The sequence below is a fragment of the Chenopodium quinoa genome, unplaced genomic scaffold (assembly GCF_001683475.1).
Source record: "Chenopodium quinoa cultivar QQ74 unplaced genomic scaffold, ASM168347v1, whole genome shotgun sequence".
Lineage (NCBI taxonomy): Eukaryota > Viridiplantae > Streptophyta > Magnoliopsida > Caryophyllales > Amaranthaceae > Chenopodium > Chenopodium quinoa.
In genome coordinates, this window is record NW_018742418.1 from 9137043 (window position 1) to 9153457 (window position 16415).

Sequence of the window (16415 nt, forward strand, 5' to 3'; positions counted from 1 at the left end):
GTTTCTTTTCTCTTAGATAAAATTTCCAATTTAAGAAGATAGTATTTTATTTTTATAATAAATTAAATTTTTTTAATTTTAATCTTACGTGACACTTTAAAATAACAATCCTACGTGGCATAATTCTATAAGTAACGCTCTAAAAATACTAATCTTACATGGCGCTCTAATAATTTTTTTAAAATAAAAATCCTAGCTGGCTCTCTAAAATATTGGGAAAAACTCCCCTTTATATATATATATATATATATATATATATATATATATATATATATATATATATATATATTAGATTTTATTAAATTTACCAATTTATACGTAGATTAAAACTAATTTTCACTAACCTGACCTTATTTTTGTTGAATGTACCTACTTTTAATGAATATTATGTGAATAAGGTGAAGAGAACATAGTATTACATTTAGTAATTACCATTTAACCATTATTAAAGTCATTAATGAATAACATAGTTAGGGATTAGGCGTGTTCACTTCTCATTCCCTACCTTTTAAAAAGTATGAGATAACACTTATGAATAATGTTTGGACAAATATATCCTTTAAAATACTTATTTAATTATTTGCCCTCATTAATGTTGATTGACTTTTTTTTAAACTTTTAAAAATAGTGTACGGACATTTATACCTTTAAAAACATTTGTTTACATATTTAATTTGCTCTCTTCAATGCTGTCAACAACTAAATTTGTGGCATAAGGTCAAACCGATATAGCTACCCGAACATGACTAGCTATAGCGCGCACGGCGCATCACGCGCATTAGCCACCTTAGTATTTTCGTCTTTTTGGTTTAATGGAAGCTTAACAACGTTAACCCACAAATAACATACCCATCTCTCCTCAAGAATGAAGTTTGATAATCCTTCACCAATGGAGGTCGAGAAACCCCTACAACAATGAAAAAAATGCTTACAAACAATGACAAATACCTACCATTTAGGGTTTACCATGCCCTTAATTTACATATGTATATTAGACTTTTTCGTTAAATTCGACGGCTAAGCCGTCGGAATTGGTGTGTTGGGTCGGGGTTTGTTGTGGTGTTAGTGTTGTTGAGGACAATGTACGTTGTGGTGTTGGGCAAATTACACCATAATCACCATTGTTGCAGAAAATTGAAGAAGGAAGAAGAAGGGAGGATGAAGAAGGAAAGAGTGAAAGACAACAACTAACGGCAAGAAGATGAGAAATAAAAAACAACATTTAATGCTAATTATGTGAGTCAGCAAAAAAATAATAAAAAATTAAAAACTTTGTAAATATTTACATATTTTGCCATTAGAGAAACAAAAAATATTTCTCAATTTGAGAAACCGGAACAACCCCTTTAAATAATACGGAGTATTAATAAAAAGGATTTTGCTAACAAGCGCCACGAGACGTTAGATAAGGGATTAATATATTACTTAAAAATTTAAAATACTATTAAGTTCGGAATGCATGAAAAAATCACGTGTCGATCGGTGTAATTAATGTTAATTTTACTATAATATTTTTACATTTAGCTCTCTTATCCAATGCCACAAAACGCTCGTTAGCTTTTGCCTAATAAAAATAACAACAAAAATAGTTTAATTACTTTCCTTCAAAAAAAAAAAAAAAAAAAAAAAAAAAAAAAAAAAGGATTAATCACTGTATGCAAAATATTGCGAAGATAACTTATACTTGTATCTAAGCTCTTCTCTTTCTCTCGTAAAAAAAAAAAAAAAAAAAAAAAAAAAAAAAAAAAAAAAAAAAAAAAAAAAAAAAAAAAAAAACTTCTCTCTTTCAACCATTCACTGTCGACATTAAACAATTGACGTAGCAGGTATTTGATCTTTTTCAACCATGAAACTTAGAATTGTCTGTATTAGAAAAGTGTCTTCAAATATCCAACTTCAAAAATATGCCAAATGTAATAAGAAAATAAAATAAACCAACAGAAAAAACTACTCATGCTTCATTATATAATGGATTAAATATCCCAAAAAATGGTTGAATTGCTGAATGGTAATTCCATCAATAGCCAAGAGACAATTATCCCTCTTCTGGGTTGCTCATATCTTTGGGAAAAAGCGCCAATTTTTGCTCGTTTTCTTCCAAACCCAGAAAAAAGGTTCGGAATTTTGCTTAATTTCTTCACTTTTCTGCAAATTTATTTGTATTTTGATCTGGGTATTTTGATTGGTATTGCTACTTTAATAATCAAGTAAACTGCTCAATTGGGTGAACTGAATTTCTTTCCTTTAGTCAGGTAACACCTTAAGTTTTTAGTAATTTTTTTGATTTATAGTTGGCTCTTTTGATTTAATTTAATAGCATCTACTAATATGCTTAGATGATGTTTGCTATAACAATGGCTTGTTTGTTTGATTTTTGCATTAATTTTGAGTATTTGAGATTTGTCCATTAACTAGTTTCTTGTACTTGGAGTTCACAAGCTAGAGTGTATTTGACTTTTGGTCCATTATTAATTTATTGGGTTTAGTCTATTGAATTTTTGATAATTTGTGGGTTGACTTGGTTCAATTGGGATGTTTGTAATCCGATGGAGGTGATCATGGGTATCTATTAGCATGAGGTCGACTTAGAAAGAGGGCAATGAGTGTTGTCCATTGGAAAGGTGGATGATGATAGATTCTTGAATTACTCTAGGTTCACTTATGCTTTGCTTTATGGGTAGTTCAAGTTAGCTTATGGTTTACTGACAATGATCAATAAGATAGCTTCATGAGTGAGATTGGTCTTAGAAGATAAGGTGATAAAATGATAGCTTATGGAGCTATAGGGAGACATGATTAGGCTCTTTCTTGTGAAGGCTGTCTGTAAATCTTTCATCTCTCACTTACTTATGCTTTTATGTCTTAAGTTTGCAATTTTTCATAGTGCATTGAATTAATATGTTCTCTTATGTTTCACCTTTCAATTAAGGTTCTCTTTGGTCGGTGGAAAGTATTTTCTTATGAAAATGTTTCATTGCAATTTTTCTTATTTTTTATGTGAACTAGAGAATTTATATTCTTAATTAATTTGCGAAGACTTTTTCCTCTGGGATTATATAACAATATTTCAATTTTAATCTAGGGGACTACATATTTTAACGACTTGAAAACATCGTGGTTTTCAATCATAAATACTTTCTCTGTTCTTTTTAGTTGCAACGTGCCAACATTTGGGAATTTGCGCTATTCACATTTTCTCATTTGACCATCTTTATTGATTTATATGTTTGGAAAAATATAGTCATTTAGGATCTTGTTAAATTCGTCTCGATTTATAATTTTCACAATATCACATTTTTATACTTTTTACTTGTCTATAACTAGAGATATAAAGGGTTGAAATATTGCATTGGAAAACGTGAATGTCAAAATGTTGCAACTAGAAGAGAACAGAGGAAGTAATAACGATGATAATGTTAGTTGTTTGAGTGTTTATCTTGATGCTACGGAGAAGTGGAAGTAGAAAGCCTTAGATATTCCAGTAGGCAAACGTAAAACCACCCTAAATTTTAGGGAAGAAAAAGGAATCACTTTATGTGGCAAAAAAATGCACATAATGAAGAGGCTGATTTATTGGACTCAATAAAGCCTAACCTTGTAAAAAGTTGTAATGCTAAAAATAAAATAAAAATTAAATAGTAGAAATGATGTAGGTTAGCAATTCTTGATTATGGACCAGTCTAAGTTACGGAGTAAAAGCTTCACATGTGGTTCAGGTTGAGAAAGTTGCATCACTGATTTGGCCACTTGTATGAAATCAACAAATCTGAACAATATCTAATGTGTGGCTTGCGATTGATGTGATGTTTATAGGTATAAGAATATCCTCCTAAATTCCCATCCTTTATTTAAATTTACGTGAACTATGTAAATGAATTTTTTTGAACATAATTGAAATAAAGTGACAAGAAGGTGAGTCCTTTATTAGGTGACTCCGAAGAATGGTGAATTATGAATTTTTGTAGCATGTGTTCAACATTTCAAGTGCTGTTTGTTGAATGTATCAGTGGATTAACACCCATATCCACAAGGGTAATTGCTTCCAAAGTTTAATATGTGTATGGATTATAAGGTTTTCAGACTACATTTTTTCATCGTACCTAAGTAATAATATCTTTCTATACTGTCAAATTGTCAATTACTTCATTTCTGCTGTGAAGTAGTAAGCCAAGTGCCTTTTGGGTCAAGAGTCTTATGCGAAAAAAACTCTGTATCTAGGGTAAGGCTAGAGAGCCTTTTTTACAATTTATTAGTGGCAGAGCGCTTTTTTTTTTTAACCCTTGCTTAATCCGTCCTAGGTAGTATCCTATTAGAAGAATTGCATCATGGTATAGTATGTATGGTCCTCCTATACACGCGCATTGCACAACCTCTTCATCTCTTTCTAATGCAATTGCCCTTTTTTAGTTTTTCCTGTTTACCTTTTCGGTTTATGACATGCTGTTCTATGTTGATCAATATTTTTCAAATATACTGCATGTGTGACTGATATATATATATATATATATATTTATTTATATTTCTTTTTTTCTCATGGCAGGCATGCAAGTTCTGTTCAGATAATTAGTGATACTGCCCCACAATGATTGTTTCTGCTCTTCTGACGTCTGTTGGAATAAATTCCGCCCTCTGTATATTATTCTTTGCACTGTACTCTATCTTAAGAAAACAACCAGGGTATCTTTATGTATATGTGCCACGCTTATTGGCTGCAAAAGGGATTGAAAGGAATCGTCTTATCCGCCTGAAGCGGCTGTTACCTTCTCCTGGTTGGGTAAAAATAGCATGGAAACTTACCGAAGAAGAATTATTGTCAACTACAGGCTTGGATGCTGTAGTTTTCATAAGGATCATCATCCTCTGGTAAATATTGCTGATGAAATTTTGGAACTTCAACTACGGAGTATTTAAGACATGTTTGGTGCCTAAAATAAATATTTCTGAATTCTTGCCTTCATTGACAGAAAGGGTGTCACTGAGAGTCTGTGACAATAGGGGTCAAAATTACTTTATCACCTTTTAATTCAAATTTTGTTGTAAAGAGGTATAATATTATTACAATTTACCAGCCAATATTACTGAGGTAGAACCTAAAAAGGGAACCACGGTGACTTCGAAATCTGTGATTACCTTTTTATCAGTACTTTATGTTAGTTTCGCTGCAAGGTTCTCCATAATTAGCATTGGGGCTTAAATTTTGGAAAGGGGCATTGGTTGTGTAGCATCATAGGGTGCATCAATCAGCAATGCATCTCAAAATGGGACCTTAAAGTAACAATCGACTTGTAGAATTTCTAATACACTATACACATATGATTCTGGCTTCTCTCTTCATAGTTGATATACTAAGTGTCTGATACAATTTGGACAGCAAATAAGACTTCCTTGGCTTATTGATATACTAAGTGTCTGATACAATTTTCTAAAATGAGGTGCTATAAACCCCCTTTTTTTCCCCTTCAGAATGTATTTTATTTTTACTGTAATTCCTGTCAAGTTTATGTTGCAATGGTCTGTTTACTGTGAGGGTTTATTTGAGATCAAGAGTCCCTTTTTTCTTTCAATTTTTAACTTCCATTACTGCATTTGTGCGCAGTTTGAAAATATTTACTTTCGCTGGGATTATAGGCCTCTTTATTCTTCTTCCAATCAATTGTTCTGGGACGCAGCTTGCAGCATTCGATATTACTGTCATCTCCAATGAAACCTTGGATTTATTTACCATTTCCAATGTTAACAATGGGTCTAAATGGTAAATGTATTAGCACATTCTATGGCTCTTCTTCATTATCTGAAAAAAATATGCTCATTATAACACTCTTATTCTCAGTTTTCTCAATCAAGCAGAGCTATTTACTTGTGGAATGTGTTTTTGTGGCAGGTTGTGGGCCCACTGTTCTGCTGTATACTTGATTACTGGCTTTGTCTGTTATCTACTTTATCATGTAAGTATTATTTCTTTATATATGTTAATTATTGTTATTTAATTTCCTTAGAAAAAATATTTATTATTCCATGCCCAAGTGCCAGAAACTCCCTTGTGAATTTGGTACATCTTGAACTCCCAAGCCAGTCACAGCTATATATAATTTAAATGTTTTTGTCGTTTGTGTCCACAGTGTTTCTCATGTTACTCTGTTTGAGGACACTGACAATTTACATCAATGCAAACTTCAGCAGAATAATTAGAAAAATGTATTTCTTGCTGTTGACTGCTTCTGAACGAAGGATTAATTATTACTAGTCTCATATCACATCAAAATTTAAGCATTAGGCTTGTCAAGTTGTCTGTTAAAGTTAAAGGCTTTCTGTAGCATTACTTAAGCCAACTATCCCACTGATATGAAAATCATCTTGCCATCTATCAGTGGCTGCAAATTTTCTACTACCTCCATTTTTTTTTATTTGCAACAAAGGGGTAATTTGTGTGAGACATAAAAAATTCATTTGTTGCAAATAAAAAGAAATGGAGGTAGTAGAACTTATCTACTAATGACAGTGTGCACTCACTCTCACTGTGTTCTATGATAAGGAAGCTTGCATAGTCGCATGCTTAAGAGTATGCAAAATTCTATTTGGCCAAGTACTGTGTTGAAAGTTTTTTGTTGACTTTAGAGGTTGACGTGAAATATAGCTTTGACATTTGTGCTGTTCTCTCTGCTAATTACTCTTTTTTGCCCAAAGACTAGCGATCAACACTTGTCTGAATTTATATCTTTTCTTTTGGACTGATCATGCTTCGGCATGTTAACCCTAGATATTGATTGGTGATACCAGAGGTAGTAATGTGAGAAAGTCTTTGCTAGATGATGTGCTGATTGAATATCAAATACCTATGCTTCTGCAGGAATATGATTACATTTGTTCGAAGAGGAATGCATACTTTTATGCATCCAAACCTCAGCCACATCAATTTACAATCTTAGTGCGTGGGATCCCTGTAACTCCTGGGAGCAGTGTGAGTGAAAGTGTAAACAATTTCTTTAAGGAGTATCATCCCACTACTTATTTGTCTCACGTGGTGATTCATCGGACAAATAAACTCTTCTATCTTATCGTAAGTTCTATTGCTTAATTCGAATATTTACTCTCATTTATTGTTGTTGTATGTTTTCTGAGCCTAAGTCTGTAGTCCAAGTTCATCTTTTTTTTTTTTCTTTTTTTTTTTTTTTTTTTTTTTTTTTTGCTGTTGATAAATGTATTCATCTTATTCTTGATAGCAAATGGGATATTGCTTGTTTCTTACTTTGTTAATTTTAGATCAGTAGCAAGGAAATTAGTTTCGACACAAATTTATACTCCACAACACTTTAAAAGTGCAGGACTCAGTATAAGTATCTGAGATGGATACTAAATAGTTTTGAATGTTTTCACATTATAACTTGAGGACCAAACCAAAAATTACCCATATCCATTGAGGTGCTGAGTACATGTCAGACATGGGTATTGCAAGGGTTTCGGAGAATCGGAGAAATAGAGGCATGAATCTGGTAGTTTCTGAATGCCAGTGTGCTCTGATTTTTTTTTATATTATTGTTATTGTTATTGTTATTGTTATTGTTATTGTTATTGTTATTGTTATTGATGACCTTGTTATGCTTGGGAAATTGTTATGTTACTTGAAAATGGGCATTGAATTCCTATTTTGCAGCATGTAGGATATCTTTTGAATGAATTTCCTACGTTTCTACATGCATTTAGAATATACTTATTGTTTAGTAGATCTTCAATTATTCTTTTGTTATGCTTGGCTACCTAATAACTTATTATGTTGGGAGTCTAGGACATTGGATTGCTTTTAATTTTATCCTACAAGTAGCTTGCAGTTTAAGCTTTTTTTCCCTACTGATTTTGGAATACAATGAAATTGAATATTTAAATTAATTCATCTGCTGAGGTTCTCCTTTTCCATCTTTCACTCTTACATATACGAATTGATACAGTGAATATCATTTGAGTTGCACTGATTTATTGCATTTAGATGTGCTTGTCCGTTTCTTATTAAGGCAATTGATCTTTTAAGCTTTATATAATGAGGCTATTCTGTATTCTATTTTTGATCTTTGCCTGTATTTTTTCTTAGAATTTTGTGAAGAAAATGTATAGAAGACTAACACATAGACAATCAGAATCTGCCAAAGAATATTCCAGGCATATTGGTTCGTTTGGATTGCACAAATCTGATCTTGAGCAGAAGCTGGTGGATTTAGAAGAAAATCTGAGAGCAAAGCAGTCGGATGATTCTTTATCTGGGCAAGTATGTCATGAATAGTTCCGCCTCATACTGGTTCCTTTTTTGTTGCTGCTGTTGTTGTTGTTGAAGGTTGTGTTATGATTATCTTTTGATCCTTACCTCTACATGATAGTAGGTCCATTTGAGACAAAGGCCTAGAGGGATGCTTAATCTTACTTTTGTGATATGTCATTGTAACTGACTAACTAATTTATTATGCTATAAATCATTAAGTAGTGCTATAATCCTATTCTTATGCAGGCCAATAAGCTTTAGTGTTTGTTTGGAATTTTTTTCTAGATTCATCTTCTGCCATCTCACTATGTATATCCTAATGAGATTGGGATATGAAAACGGTTTAAAATTTTCTTGGGTCCTAATGATCTGATGTGTCCACTAGGCAGGTTAAGGTTTAACTATGCACTAAAAACTCAAGAACTTGAGGAAAGAGGAAAAGTAGTAACTAAAGCTTGTGTCCGAGTACTGCTCGAAGGCTTTATAAGGGCAAAATTGTATGAGTTTCAAAATTTCACCCTGGCTTCAAGATTATTTTATAGTTATTATCTTATTTCTCATCAGTAGAGTTTATAACTTAGGTCTACAGATAAGTTATTGGACTTGTTAATGTAGCTCAAGTGTTCATTTCTTGAAGCGGTGCTATTCCTTTAGTATCACTTTCATTTATATAAAAGATGAATTGGAAAAGTGAAAGCCCCGGAAGACCATTGCCTTTATCTTAAAATAATATATTAAGGTTTTAAGCATTAGATGCATCATCATCTTCTCTAGAAATTTAGATTCCCATTATGCACTTGTTCTTCTTTGTGAACAATTTCTGCAAAAATCTGCCGCCTTTTCTCTTCTTTTAGTGAATACATAACTGTGTGCGTGTATATTATGCTGCTTAGGGCAGATCATTTTCCTGAAGAAATTCCCAGTCACCCATGGTTTGGTTTTGGACACTCAGGCTGAAAACATCCTGTGCATGCTACTGAGGGAGAGTTTTAAAATATAGTGATTCTATTAGTTATGGAGAATGGGATCCTTCTCATCTTTCCCATGTCAGATTTTGTGGAGTGGCCTACTTATTGCATCAAATTGCTTCCTTTTAGGCTTGTGAGACTTGGTTTGCTTAAGACCAAGAATTTTGACTTAACTCTCAATCTTTGGACCGTAAACTAAGTTTAGAGCATGAACTAATTTGTTGTCTGAGGAGTGATGAGATATGATGGCCTTCATTCTCATAGATTTCCCGTGATTGTTAGCTCAAGGGAAGATCTTTGGGCCTAATGAAAATATAGGGCCTAGAGTGACAAATCTTGCATGCTTAGCTCAGGGGAAGATCTTTGGCCTTGTGAAAATAATTAGACTTCTTTCTATCAGTGGGGACTAAGGACTCAAAAAGATCTGTAGACATGGGCCAACATGACATTTCGGACCATTTATACTTGTTTTCAAAACTGTGACATGTGGTTGGCATGAGCAATATCATTACCCTTTGACAGTGAATGCCTGCAGCGAATGACTTGTGCTTCTTCTCTAATTATGCATTGATTGTTAGCTTAGGAGATTTTTCTTTTTGAGATTTATGTGAAAACCGGAGCTATAATGGTGTTGGGGGGGGGGTGGTTTATAATGTTTTTATTCCTCACTTTGGATCATGATGCTACTCCTTTTCAAGTGAGAAAAAAGTGTCTGAAAGTCTCAGTTGGCAGGTTTTGGATGTTCTTATACGAATTTAGGCACTCGACATCACTTTGGGTCATAAAGTGCTTGCTTCCCCCCCTCCCCCCTCCTCTTTTTCCTGGGTTGCCAACGATGCCCTAGTTATAGTGCCCCAACTTGAACAGTTGAACTGCCTGGCAACTGAAAGGTTTTTTTTTTTTCCTAGGCTTAGAAAAACAAACAGGTTTCACTAAGGGACTACATTTAAATGCTCTGGTTTTTGACTATTTCTTAGCTCTAAGTTTCTAACAGCTGACAAGGGACCAGGTCACTGAAAAACTAACAAACTACAAAACGATAGAATAAACCCCTTTTATTCATTTCCCTATTATCTGCATGCAATATTGTTCAGTTGCTAAAAGTTAGAAAAGAAAATTTCTGGCATCTCCACACAAGTTAATATTGATAATCTTCTCTTGTGGTGTGTAATACACTAGCCTAGGGGAAGGGCTTTTCTGTTATTGCTTTATTATTAGGTCAAGTAGACCTAGTTTCCATATTTTTATCTAAAATCTACATCTTCTCTTAGCTGTTGTCTTCCAATATTAAGTCTATGTTATAGTTTTGGTTGTCTGTGGTTGCTGACATCTTTGTTTTCTACTTTTGACCGTGGTGAAGGAAGTACGTTCTGCTTTTGTATTCTTCAGATCTAGATTTGGTGCTGCAATTGCTTCACGTTTACAGCAATCTGAAAAACCTACAGAATGGGTTACGGAGCAAGCTCCTGAGCCAAATGATGTGTACTGGCCATTTTTCCAATCAACATTCTTGCATAGATGGATGTCTAGAGTGGTGATAATAATCACAAGCATACTTCTTACTGTTCTGTTTCTCATACCAGTTGTGCTTGTGCAAAGTCTTGCCAATCTGTCCCAACTGGAGGTCTGGTTTCCCTCCCTGAAAGACTTTTTGACTGCGTAAGTGGTTATGCCATCTTGTGAGTTTCTGTGTTCATTGCTAAGTTTATCATGAATACTTCTGAGTTCCATCAATATAATTAGGCCTTAAACTTGCTCAATCTGCAATAAAATTCTCCTAAATTCTCTGGTTGGTGAGGGAAGATGTGAGTGATGAACACCAGATACTCCATTATGAGAATGCTAGCTGTTCATTGCTAGTTATGTTTCTTAACTTTTTCCCCAATATCCCTGTACTTTTCCCTTTTTATTTCTATATTCCGCTGATATAATTTGGTAAAGGCATATAGCAGATTTGCAGATCAGCCGCTTCAGCCAGTAGAAAAAATTTAGTATATGGGTGACTACTTTGTCACTTTTTGACTATGTGGCAGTTAGTCTTGTTGTCCTTCTTAGTTTATCATGCTTTCCAGAGACAGCCTTTTTAGAAGCTTTTTAGTGCTGTATCAATTCATCAGGAGTCCTAGCTTTTCACTATAGTATTAATCTTGGTTCCATTCACATTAGGTTTAATCATACTTGTAGCAACACCAAAACATTTTAGTATGATCTTGTGCCTATTCAGAAGTTGTATTCTAGTGTTTTTGCATGGCTGAATACTGTGAAACATGATTAAATAATTAGTGTGCTGATGTTTCTTCCTTAATTTCTCATATTGCAAGTCTAGTATGTTATCCAAATTACTAATATGTACAAATTATTTTGTAGTTTTTGGTCCATATTTGAAGCTACAATTAGTGTAATATCATTAAATAAGTTTTGTTTCTGCTCTTGCAGAAAAATGGTACGTCAAATAGTTACAGGCTATCTACCAAACCTTATTCTCCAAATATTTGTAAAACTGGTGCCTCCTGTCATGGAGTTCCTTTCATCAATTCAAGGACATATATCCTACAGTGAGATACAAAGAAGTGCATGTGACAAGTTCCTTTGGTTTATTGTATGGAACATCTTTTTTGCTAATGTGCTGTCTGGATCATTTTTCAACCTATTTGCTGTTCTCCTTGATCTCAAAAACATTCCTTCACATTTAGCAGTTTCTGTCCCAGCACAGGTAGAGCTTTTACATTTATTTGTGAATATTCTGGCTGTTTTTAAGTGTTATTTTTCTGGCTATTCAATTGTGGTCCTTCACATCTGTAGTTTCTTTTATTGTTCTTTGCCCTTTGTACATCTGTTTTAATCTTATCTTCCTACTTGGAATTGGCATAAATTAATATTTTGTGATATGGAACTTATCAAACTCATTTTTGCCTTGTTACTCTCTTTTGTAAATAATGTGTGACATGGAATGCTTGTGTCGATCTCCATGCTCTTTTTGGAGAGCAGTGGCAGGATCTAGGATTTTGTTTAATGTGTAATATACAATGTTCAGGGAATAGGACTATGAGCCAATTCAGCTTTTATTTCCTGGTACTAGAACGAGTTTTGAGTCTTTTGACCTGGTGGAATGTTGATGTGAGAGTTTTTAATAGATTACAAACTTATGCACAACAATAAAGTAATTCATCTTATCTTTGAGGATATTCATTTTATGCCAGAAACCCCAAAGAAATTAGGAATAAAACACAACTCTAGTATAATTCTTACTTATACAACTATATTATCAGCTTAAAATCACTGAATGAAAACATGAACAACTAACTCATTGCCAGAAAAAACCAAGTGGCATGTCATAGACCCTAGTGACCTTGTAGCTCTAGAAGGACATTCATGCTGATGCCCTACATAGCTGTACTGAGCTGCATGCCTGCCCTTTTGTATCTTGGCAAACTCGGCCAATTTCAGGCAGATAGTCAGCATGCCCATACTAAAGTGTGTGGCTGCTGTTGCCAATGACTTCAACTTCTGATATAGATCCTCAACAGCTAAATCTTTCTAATGCTCCAAACTTCTGTTGATTCATCTCTAGTGTACTTAGTAATGACAAACCTTTTTTTTGGTGTGTGTGTGGGGAGGAGGGGGGGAAGTATGTAGTATTATATTTTTTGTATATTAAATTCATTTCTGTTCCTCTGTTGATATTAACTTGCCATCCAGCATGTTACTTTCTACGTGATGGAGCTTTTGAGGCTCTTATTTCTTGTAATGAGTTATTGAATGAGGAAATTAGCAGAATTCCCTGAAGGTACTATTTTACAACTCTTTACATTTTTGTTGGTATTTTCTGTAGGCATCTTTCTTCATTGCTTATGTCGTCACTTCGGGATGGACAAGCACAACAGCTGATCTCTTTCGAATTATTCAACTGATCCAAAGCTTATTTCGAAAGTGCTGCTGCTGTAACAGAACACCTTCAATTGAATTTGACCTTCCATATATATATTATCACAGGGAGATCCCCAAGATTCTATTTTTTGGACTTTTGGGCATCACATACTTTTTCCTGGCTCCGCTCATTTTGCCTTTCTTGTTGGTCTACTTCCTCCTTGCATATGTAATTTACAAAAATCAGGTAACCTCAGTGTCTTTCCTTCTTAACCACCTTAATTCCCTAGCAAATTACTTATTCTGAAGATAACAATTCAGTGTTAGATTTATGCTATGGAAGACTGTCCTTTCTGTATTTTTTTTTCTTGCATGATATTGAAGCTGATGATTGTGTTGCTGTTGCCAAAGCTGTGTGTTTGACTATTTTCAATCTGTAGTCCACACTTTCTTAAAATAGGATAAGGTGAACTACCTCACAACATAATCACTGCAGGTCCCCAAAATGGAAAATGAGACAAGATCGTAACAGTGTTGTAGTCTGAAGGAAAAAAGGAGACCATGGCTATATGTGGAACTCAAATTTGACAATTATTTTCATATTAATTACTTTTTTCTAATGCTTGGACACCAAGATGGCATGAAACCTGGCCGCAATGAGTAAGACCCCTGAAAATATGAATCTGGAATCCCAGCTTATCTATTTTTTAAAGTCGAAGTAACACAGGGCGAAGGCTGTATATGTTAACAAATCAAAATATTAGACATCCCATGGTTTTGTATTCCTGTCAATTAAGACAAGCTATTAGATTTGTGTTCTTATCAATTAAGACAAGCTATTAGAAATTAGTTTTCTGTTGCCCACATACTTTGGTGTTTGCCACAATTATGAAGATTCGACTAATGCTCTATTGCTCTGTCCTTTTACCTTGCAGTTTATACATGTATATGCTCCAAAGTTTGAAACTGCTGGAAGATTTTGGCCTACCGTTCATAACTGCATGATCTTTTCACTTGTACTGATGCATGCTATTGCTCTGGGCATCTTTACAGTGAAGAAACTTTCATCCGCGTCATCACTAATTTTCCCTCTTCCTGTACTTACGCTTCTGTTTAATGAGTATTGCCGGAAACGCTTTCTACCAAATTTTTCCATATATTCTGCTGAGGTATGCTCTTTCTTGCAACGTGCCTGTGGTCCTTTAAATATTCCTATGTCAATTGGCTTGTGATTTCATTCTGAATGGAAATGGCTTCCCATTATCCCAGTTGTGATCTTGACAAAGTAGATGTGTTTCTGTCTTGAGAATTGATGTGCTCCTTTGCTAGTGAATATTATGAGCTAGATCATCCTCCAATATAGATGAGATAAGAGACTGCACTCTCTCGCAATTTATGTTCTTTTTGTCATATAGTAATTCCATGACCTTTACTTACAAAACCACTTTTGAGCATATAGAAGTTCCAATAAGATTAGCCATATTCTCAAGTTCTGAAAAGATTACCTATTTTTAGTTAGTTTCAATAAGTTTAGTCATACTCTCAAGTTCTCGAACAATATATATTTAAATAAGTTATGATAAGTCCAAAAATTTAAGAAGAAACACCCTAAGATGCATAATCAGTACGTGCTACGTTTATACAAGTAATTTATGGCACTAAACATGCATGCAAATGAACCTACAAAAATTTCTGTGTTCATATGTATGTCTTTTGAAGCATGCATTTAAATAATATATCATATTTATATTATACTTAAATGCTTGCGTGATGCTCTTCAACATCCTTCAAGAGTCAAGACTCAAAGAGGACTTGGAGAAGTGGTTGGTGCTCTCCTTTAATGGATACAGGGGCCTTGCTTGTTTTCCAATCATACTACTGTTGTTTGATGGTCTCTTACTTGAGAAAAATTCATGTAGACCTTAATCACAGCTGTGTTTTCTTATTCATAAATCACGAGATTAGTGATCTTATGTAACTTTCTTTTTCATCAAGCGTATGGCATGTGGTATATACTCCCAATATGGGACAATCTTTCGTTTTTAGGGATTGGTTGTGGTATTACAGCTAGAATGTAGAACGTCTAGAAAATGAACGTGGATGAGGGTTTGTATCTTTGATCTGGGCGTTATGGTCAATAACCCTTTCAACATAGGAGATTATTTTCAAAATAGTTGCTATTTCTACTTTTCAATTTAGGATCATTCTCATTGTAGTATTATTATTTAGTTTTTTCTTGGATTTTTGGTCTTAAGTTCGTCCTATCAATTTATCCCCTTCCACTTTCCCCTCGTTTCGTCTTTTTACTCCTGAAACCATGCTTCATCCTATGTTTATTTCTTTCAGACCTTGATAAAGAAGGACAGAGAAGATTTAAGTGATCCACAAATGCCGCAGTTCTTTACTGAGCTGATTACTGCCTACATGGACCCTGCATTATCTCCTTTGCAGTGCTCAAATTCTGGTTGTCATAGAGTTCCTAGTTTCTCTGATATCTCCAATGATCATATAACTCCGCTCCTCTCTCTTGATTAAGTACTCGTACAAAGTATGATCGTGTTTTCGGCTTGCAAATTGTGTATTCATTCTTATCAGCAATCTCACAACAACGAATGGGTTTTCCTCCCAATCTTGGCCTTCTCCAGCAGAAAGGAGATGCTCCATTCTTATACATGTATAAATATACCATTGCGTTTCTGCTTGTGTATAATATTTGCCCATGAAGCCAGGCTCGTGTGTGGAGGCAATGCTGCGTGCCTGCGTGAGCCGCTGAAACTTTGTTATTGTATTCATTGTAGCGATGTTTAGGATATTTTAGCTGATGATATAGAGAAAAACAAAACAAGAGCGAGGGGAGCTCACTGGGTCACAAGGTGAGCTAGGTTGTATACTTGTGTTGATAGAGCGCATTGTTATACTTTACATTGTCGACCATATTGTTCATTAATTTGCTGCAAATTAAACAAACCATGTATTCTTGTTGTATAGAAAAAATTGATCTATTTGGTTATGTAATATGTTTATGATGTACTTCTAAGTTTCGTGTTACTTGTCTTATCAAATTCTTGGTCAAGTTGAGCAAATAAAATGAGAACGTGGGAATACCTTTTGTGAATAACATTAAAAAATATGCTCGTATTTCTTACAGTACTCCTTACGTAGTAATTTAGTGTGTATTCTATTTATCTGATTTTTACCTATTTTATCTTATTTAAACTTATCAAAACTTAATTTAAAGTCAGCTACCTTTACCATTGCTTTTCCTTAACTGTACTTGTGCTACTGTACTTGTGCTACATTTACCGTTGTTTTTTCTAGCTACTTGGCATATC

At 34.1% G+C, this 16415-nt stretch overlaps 1 protein-coding gene across 1 annotated transcript; it reads left to right on the top strand.

Moving 5' to 3' along the window:
* Positions 1-1614: 1614 nt before the first annotated feature.
* On the top strand, positions 1615-16120 carry LOC110713170 (CSC1-like protein At1g69450). Its single transcript, XM_021891638.1, has 11 exons — positions 1615-2114; positions 4541-4863; positions 5597-5752; positions 5882-5945; positions 6848-7057; positions 8084-8257; positions 10577-10875; positions 11653-11929; positions 13049-13330; positions 14019-14252; positions 15430-16120. Exons 2-11 carry the CDS (start codon positions 4583-4585, stop codon positions 15616-15618), a joined length of 2166 nt encoding a protein of 721 aa, XP_021747330.1. The 5' UTR covers positions 1615-2114; positions 4541-4582; the 3' UTR covers positions 15619-16120.
* Positions 16121-16415: the final 295 nt, after the last annotated feature.

Bases quoted from the DNA above. Each gene is read 5' to 3' on its own strand.
- LOC110713170 (XM_021891638.1), top strand. From the start codon at position 4,583: ATGATTGTTTCTGCTCTTCTGACGTCTGTTGGAATAAATTCCGCCCTC. The intron at 11,930-13,048 runs GTAGAGCTTTTA...TATTTTCTGTAG, and splicing joins CAGTTTCTGTCCCAGCACAG to GCATCTTTCTTCATTGCTTA. The intron at 14,253-15,429 runs GTATGCTCTTTC...TATTTCTTTCAG, and splicing joins TTTCCATATATTCTGCTGAG to ACCTTGATAAAGAAGGACAG.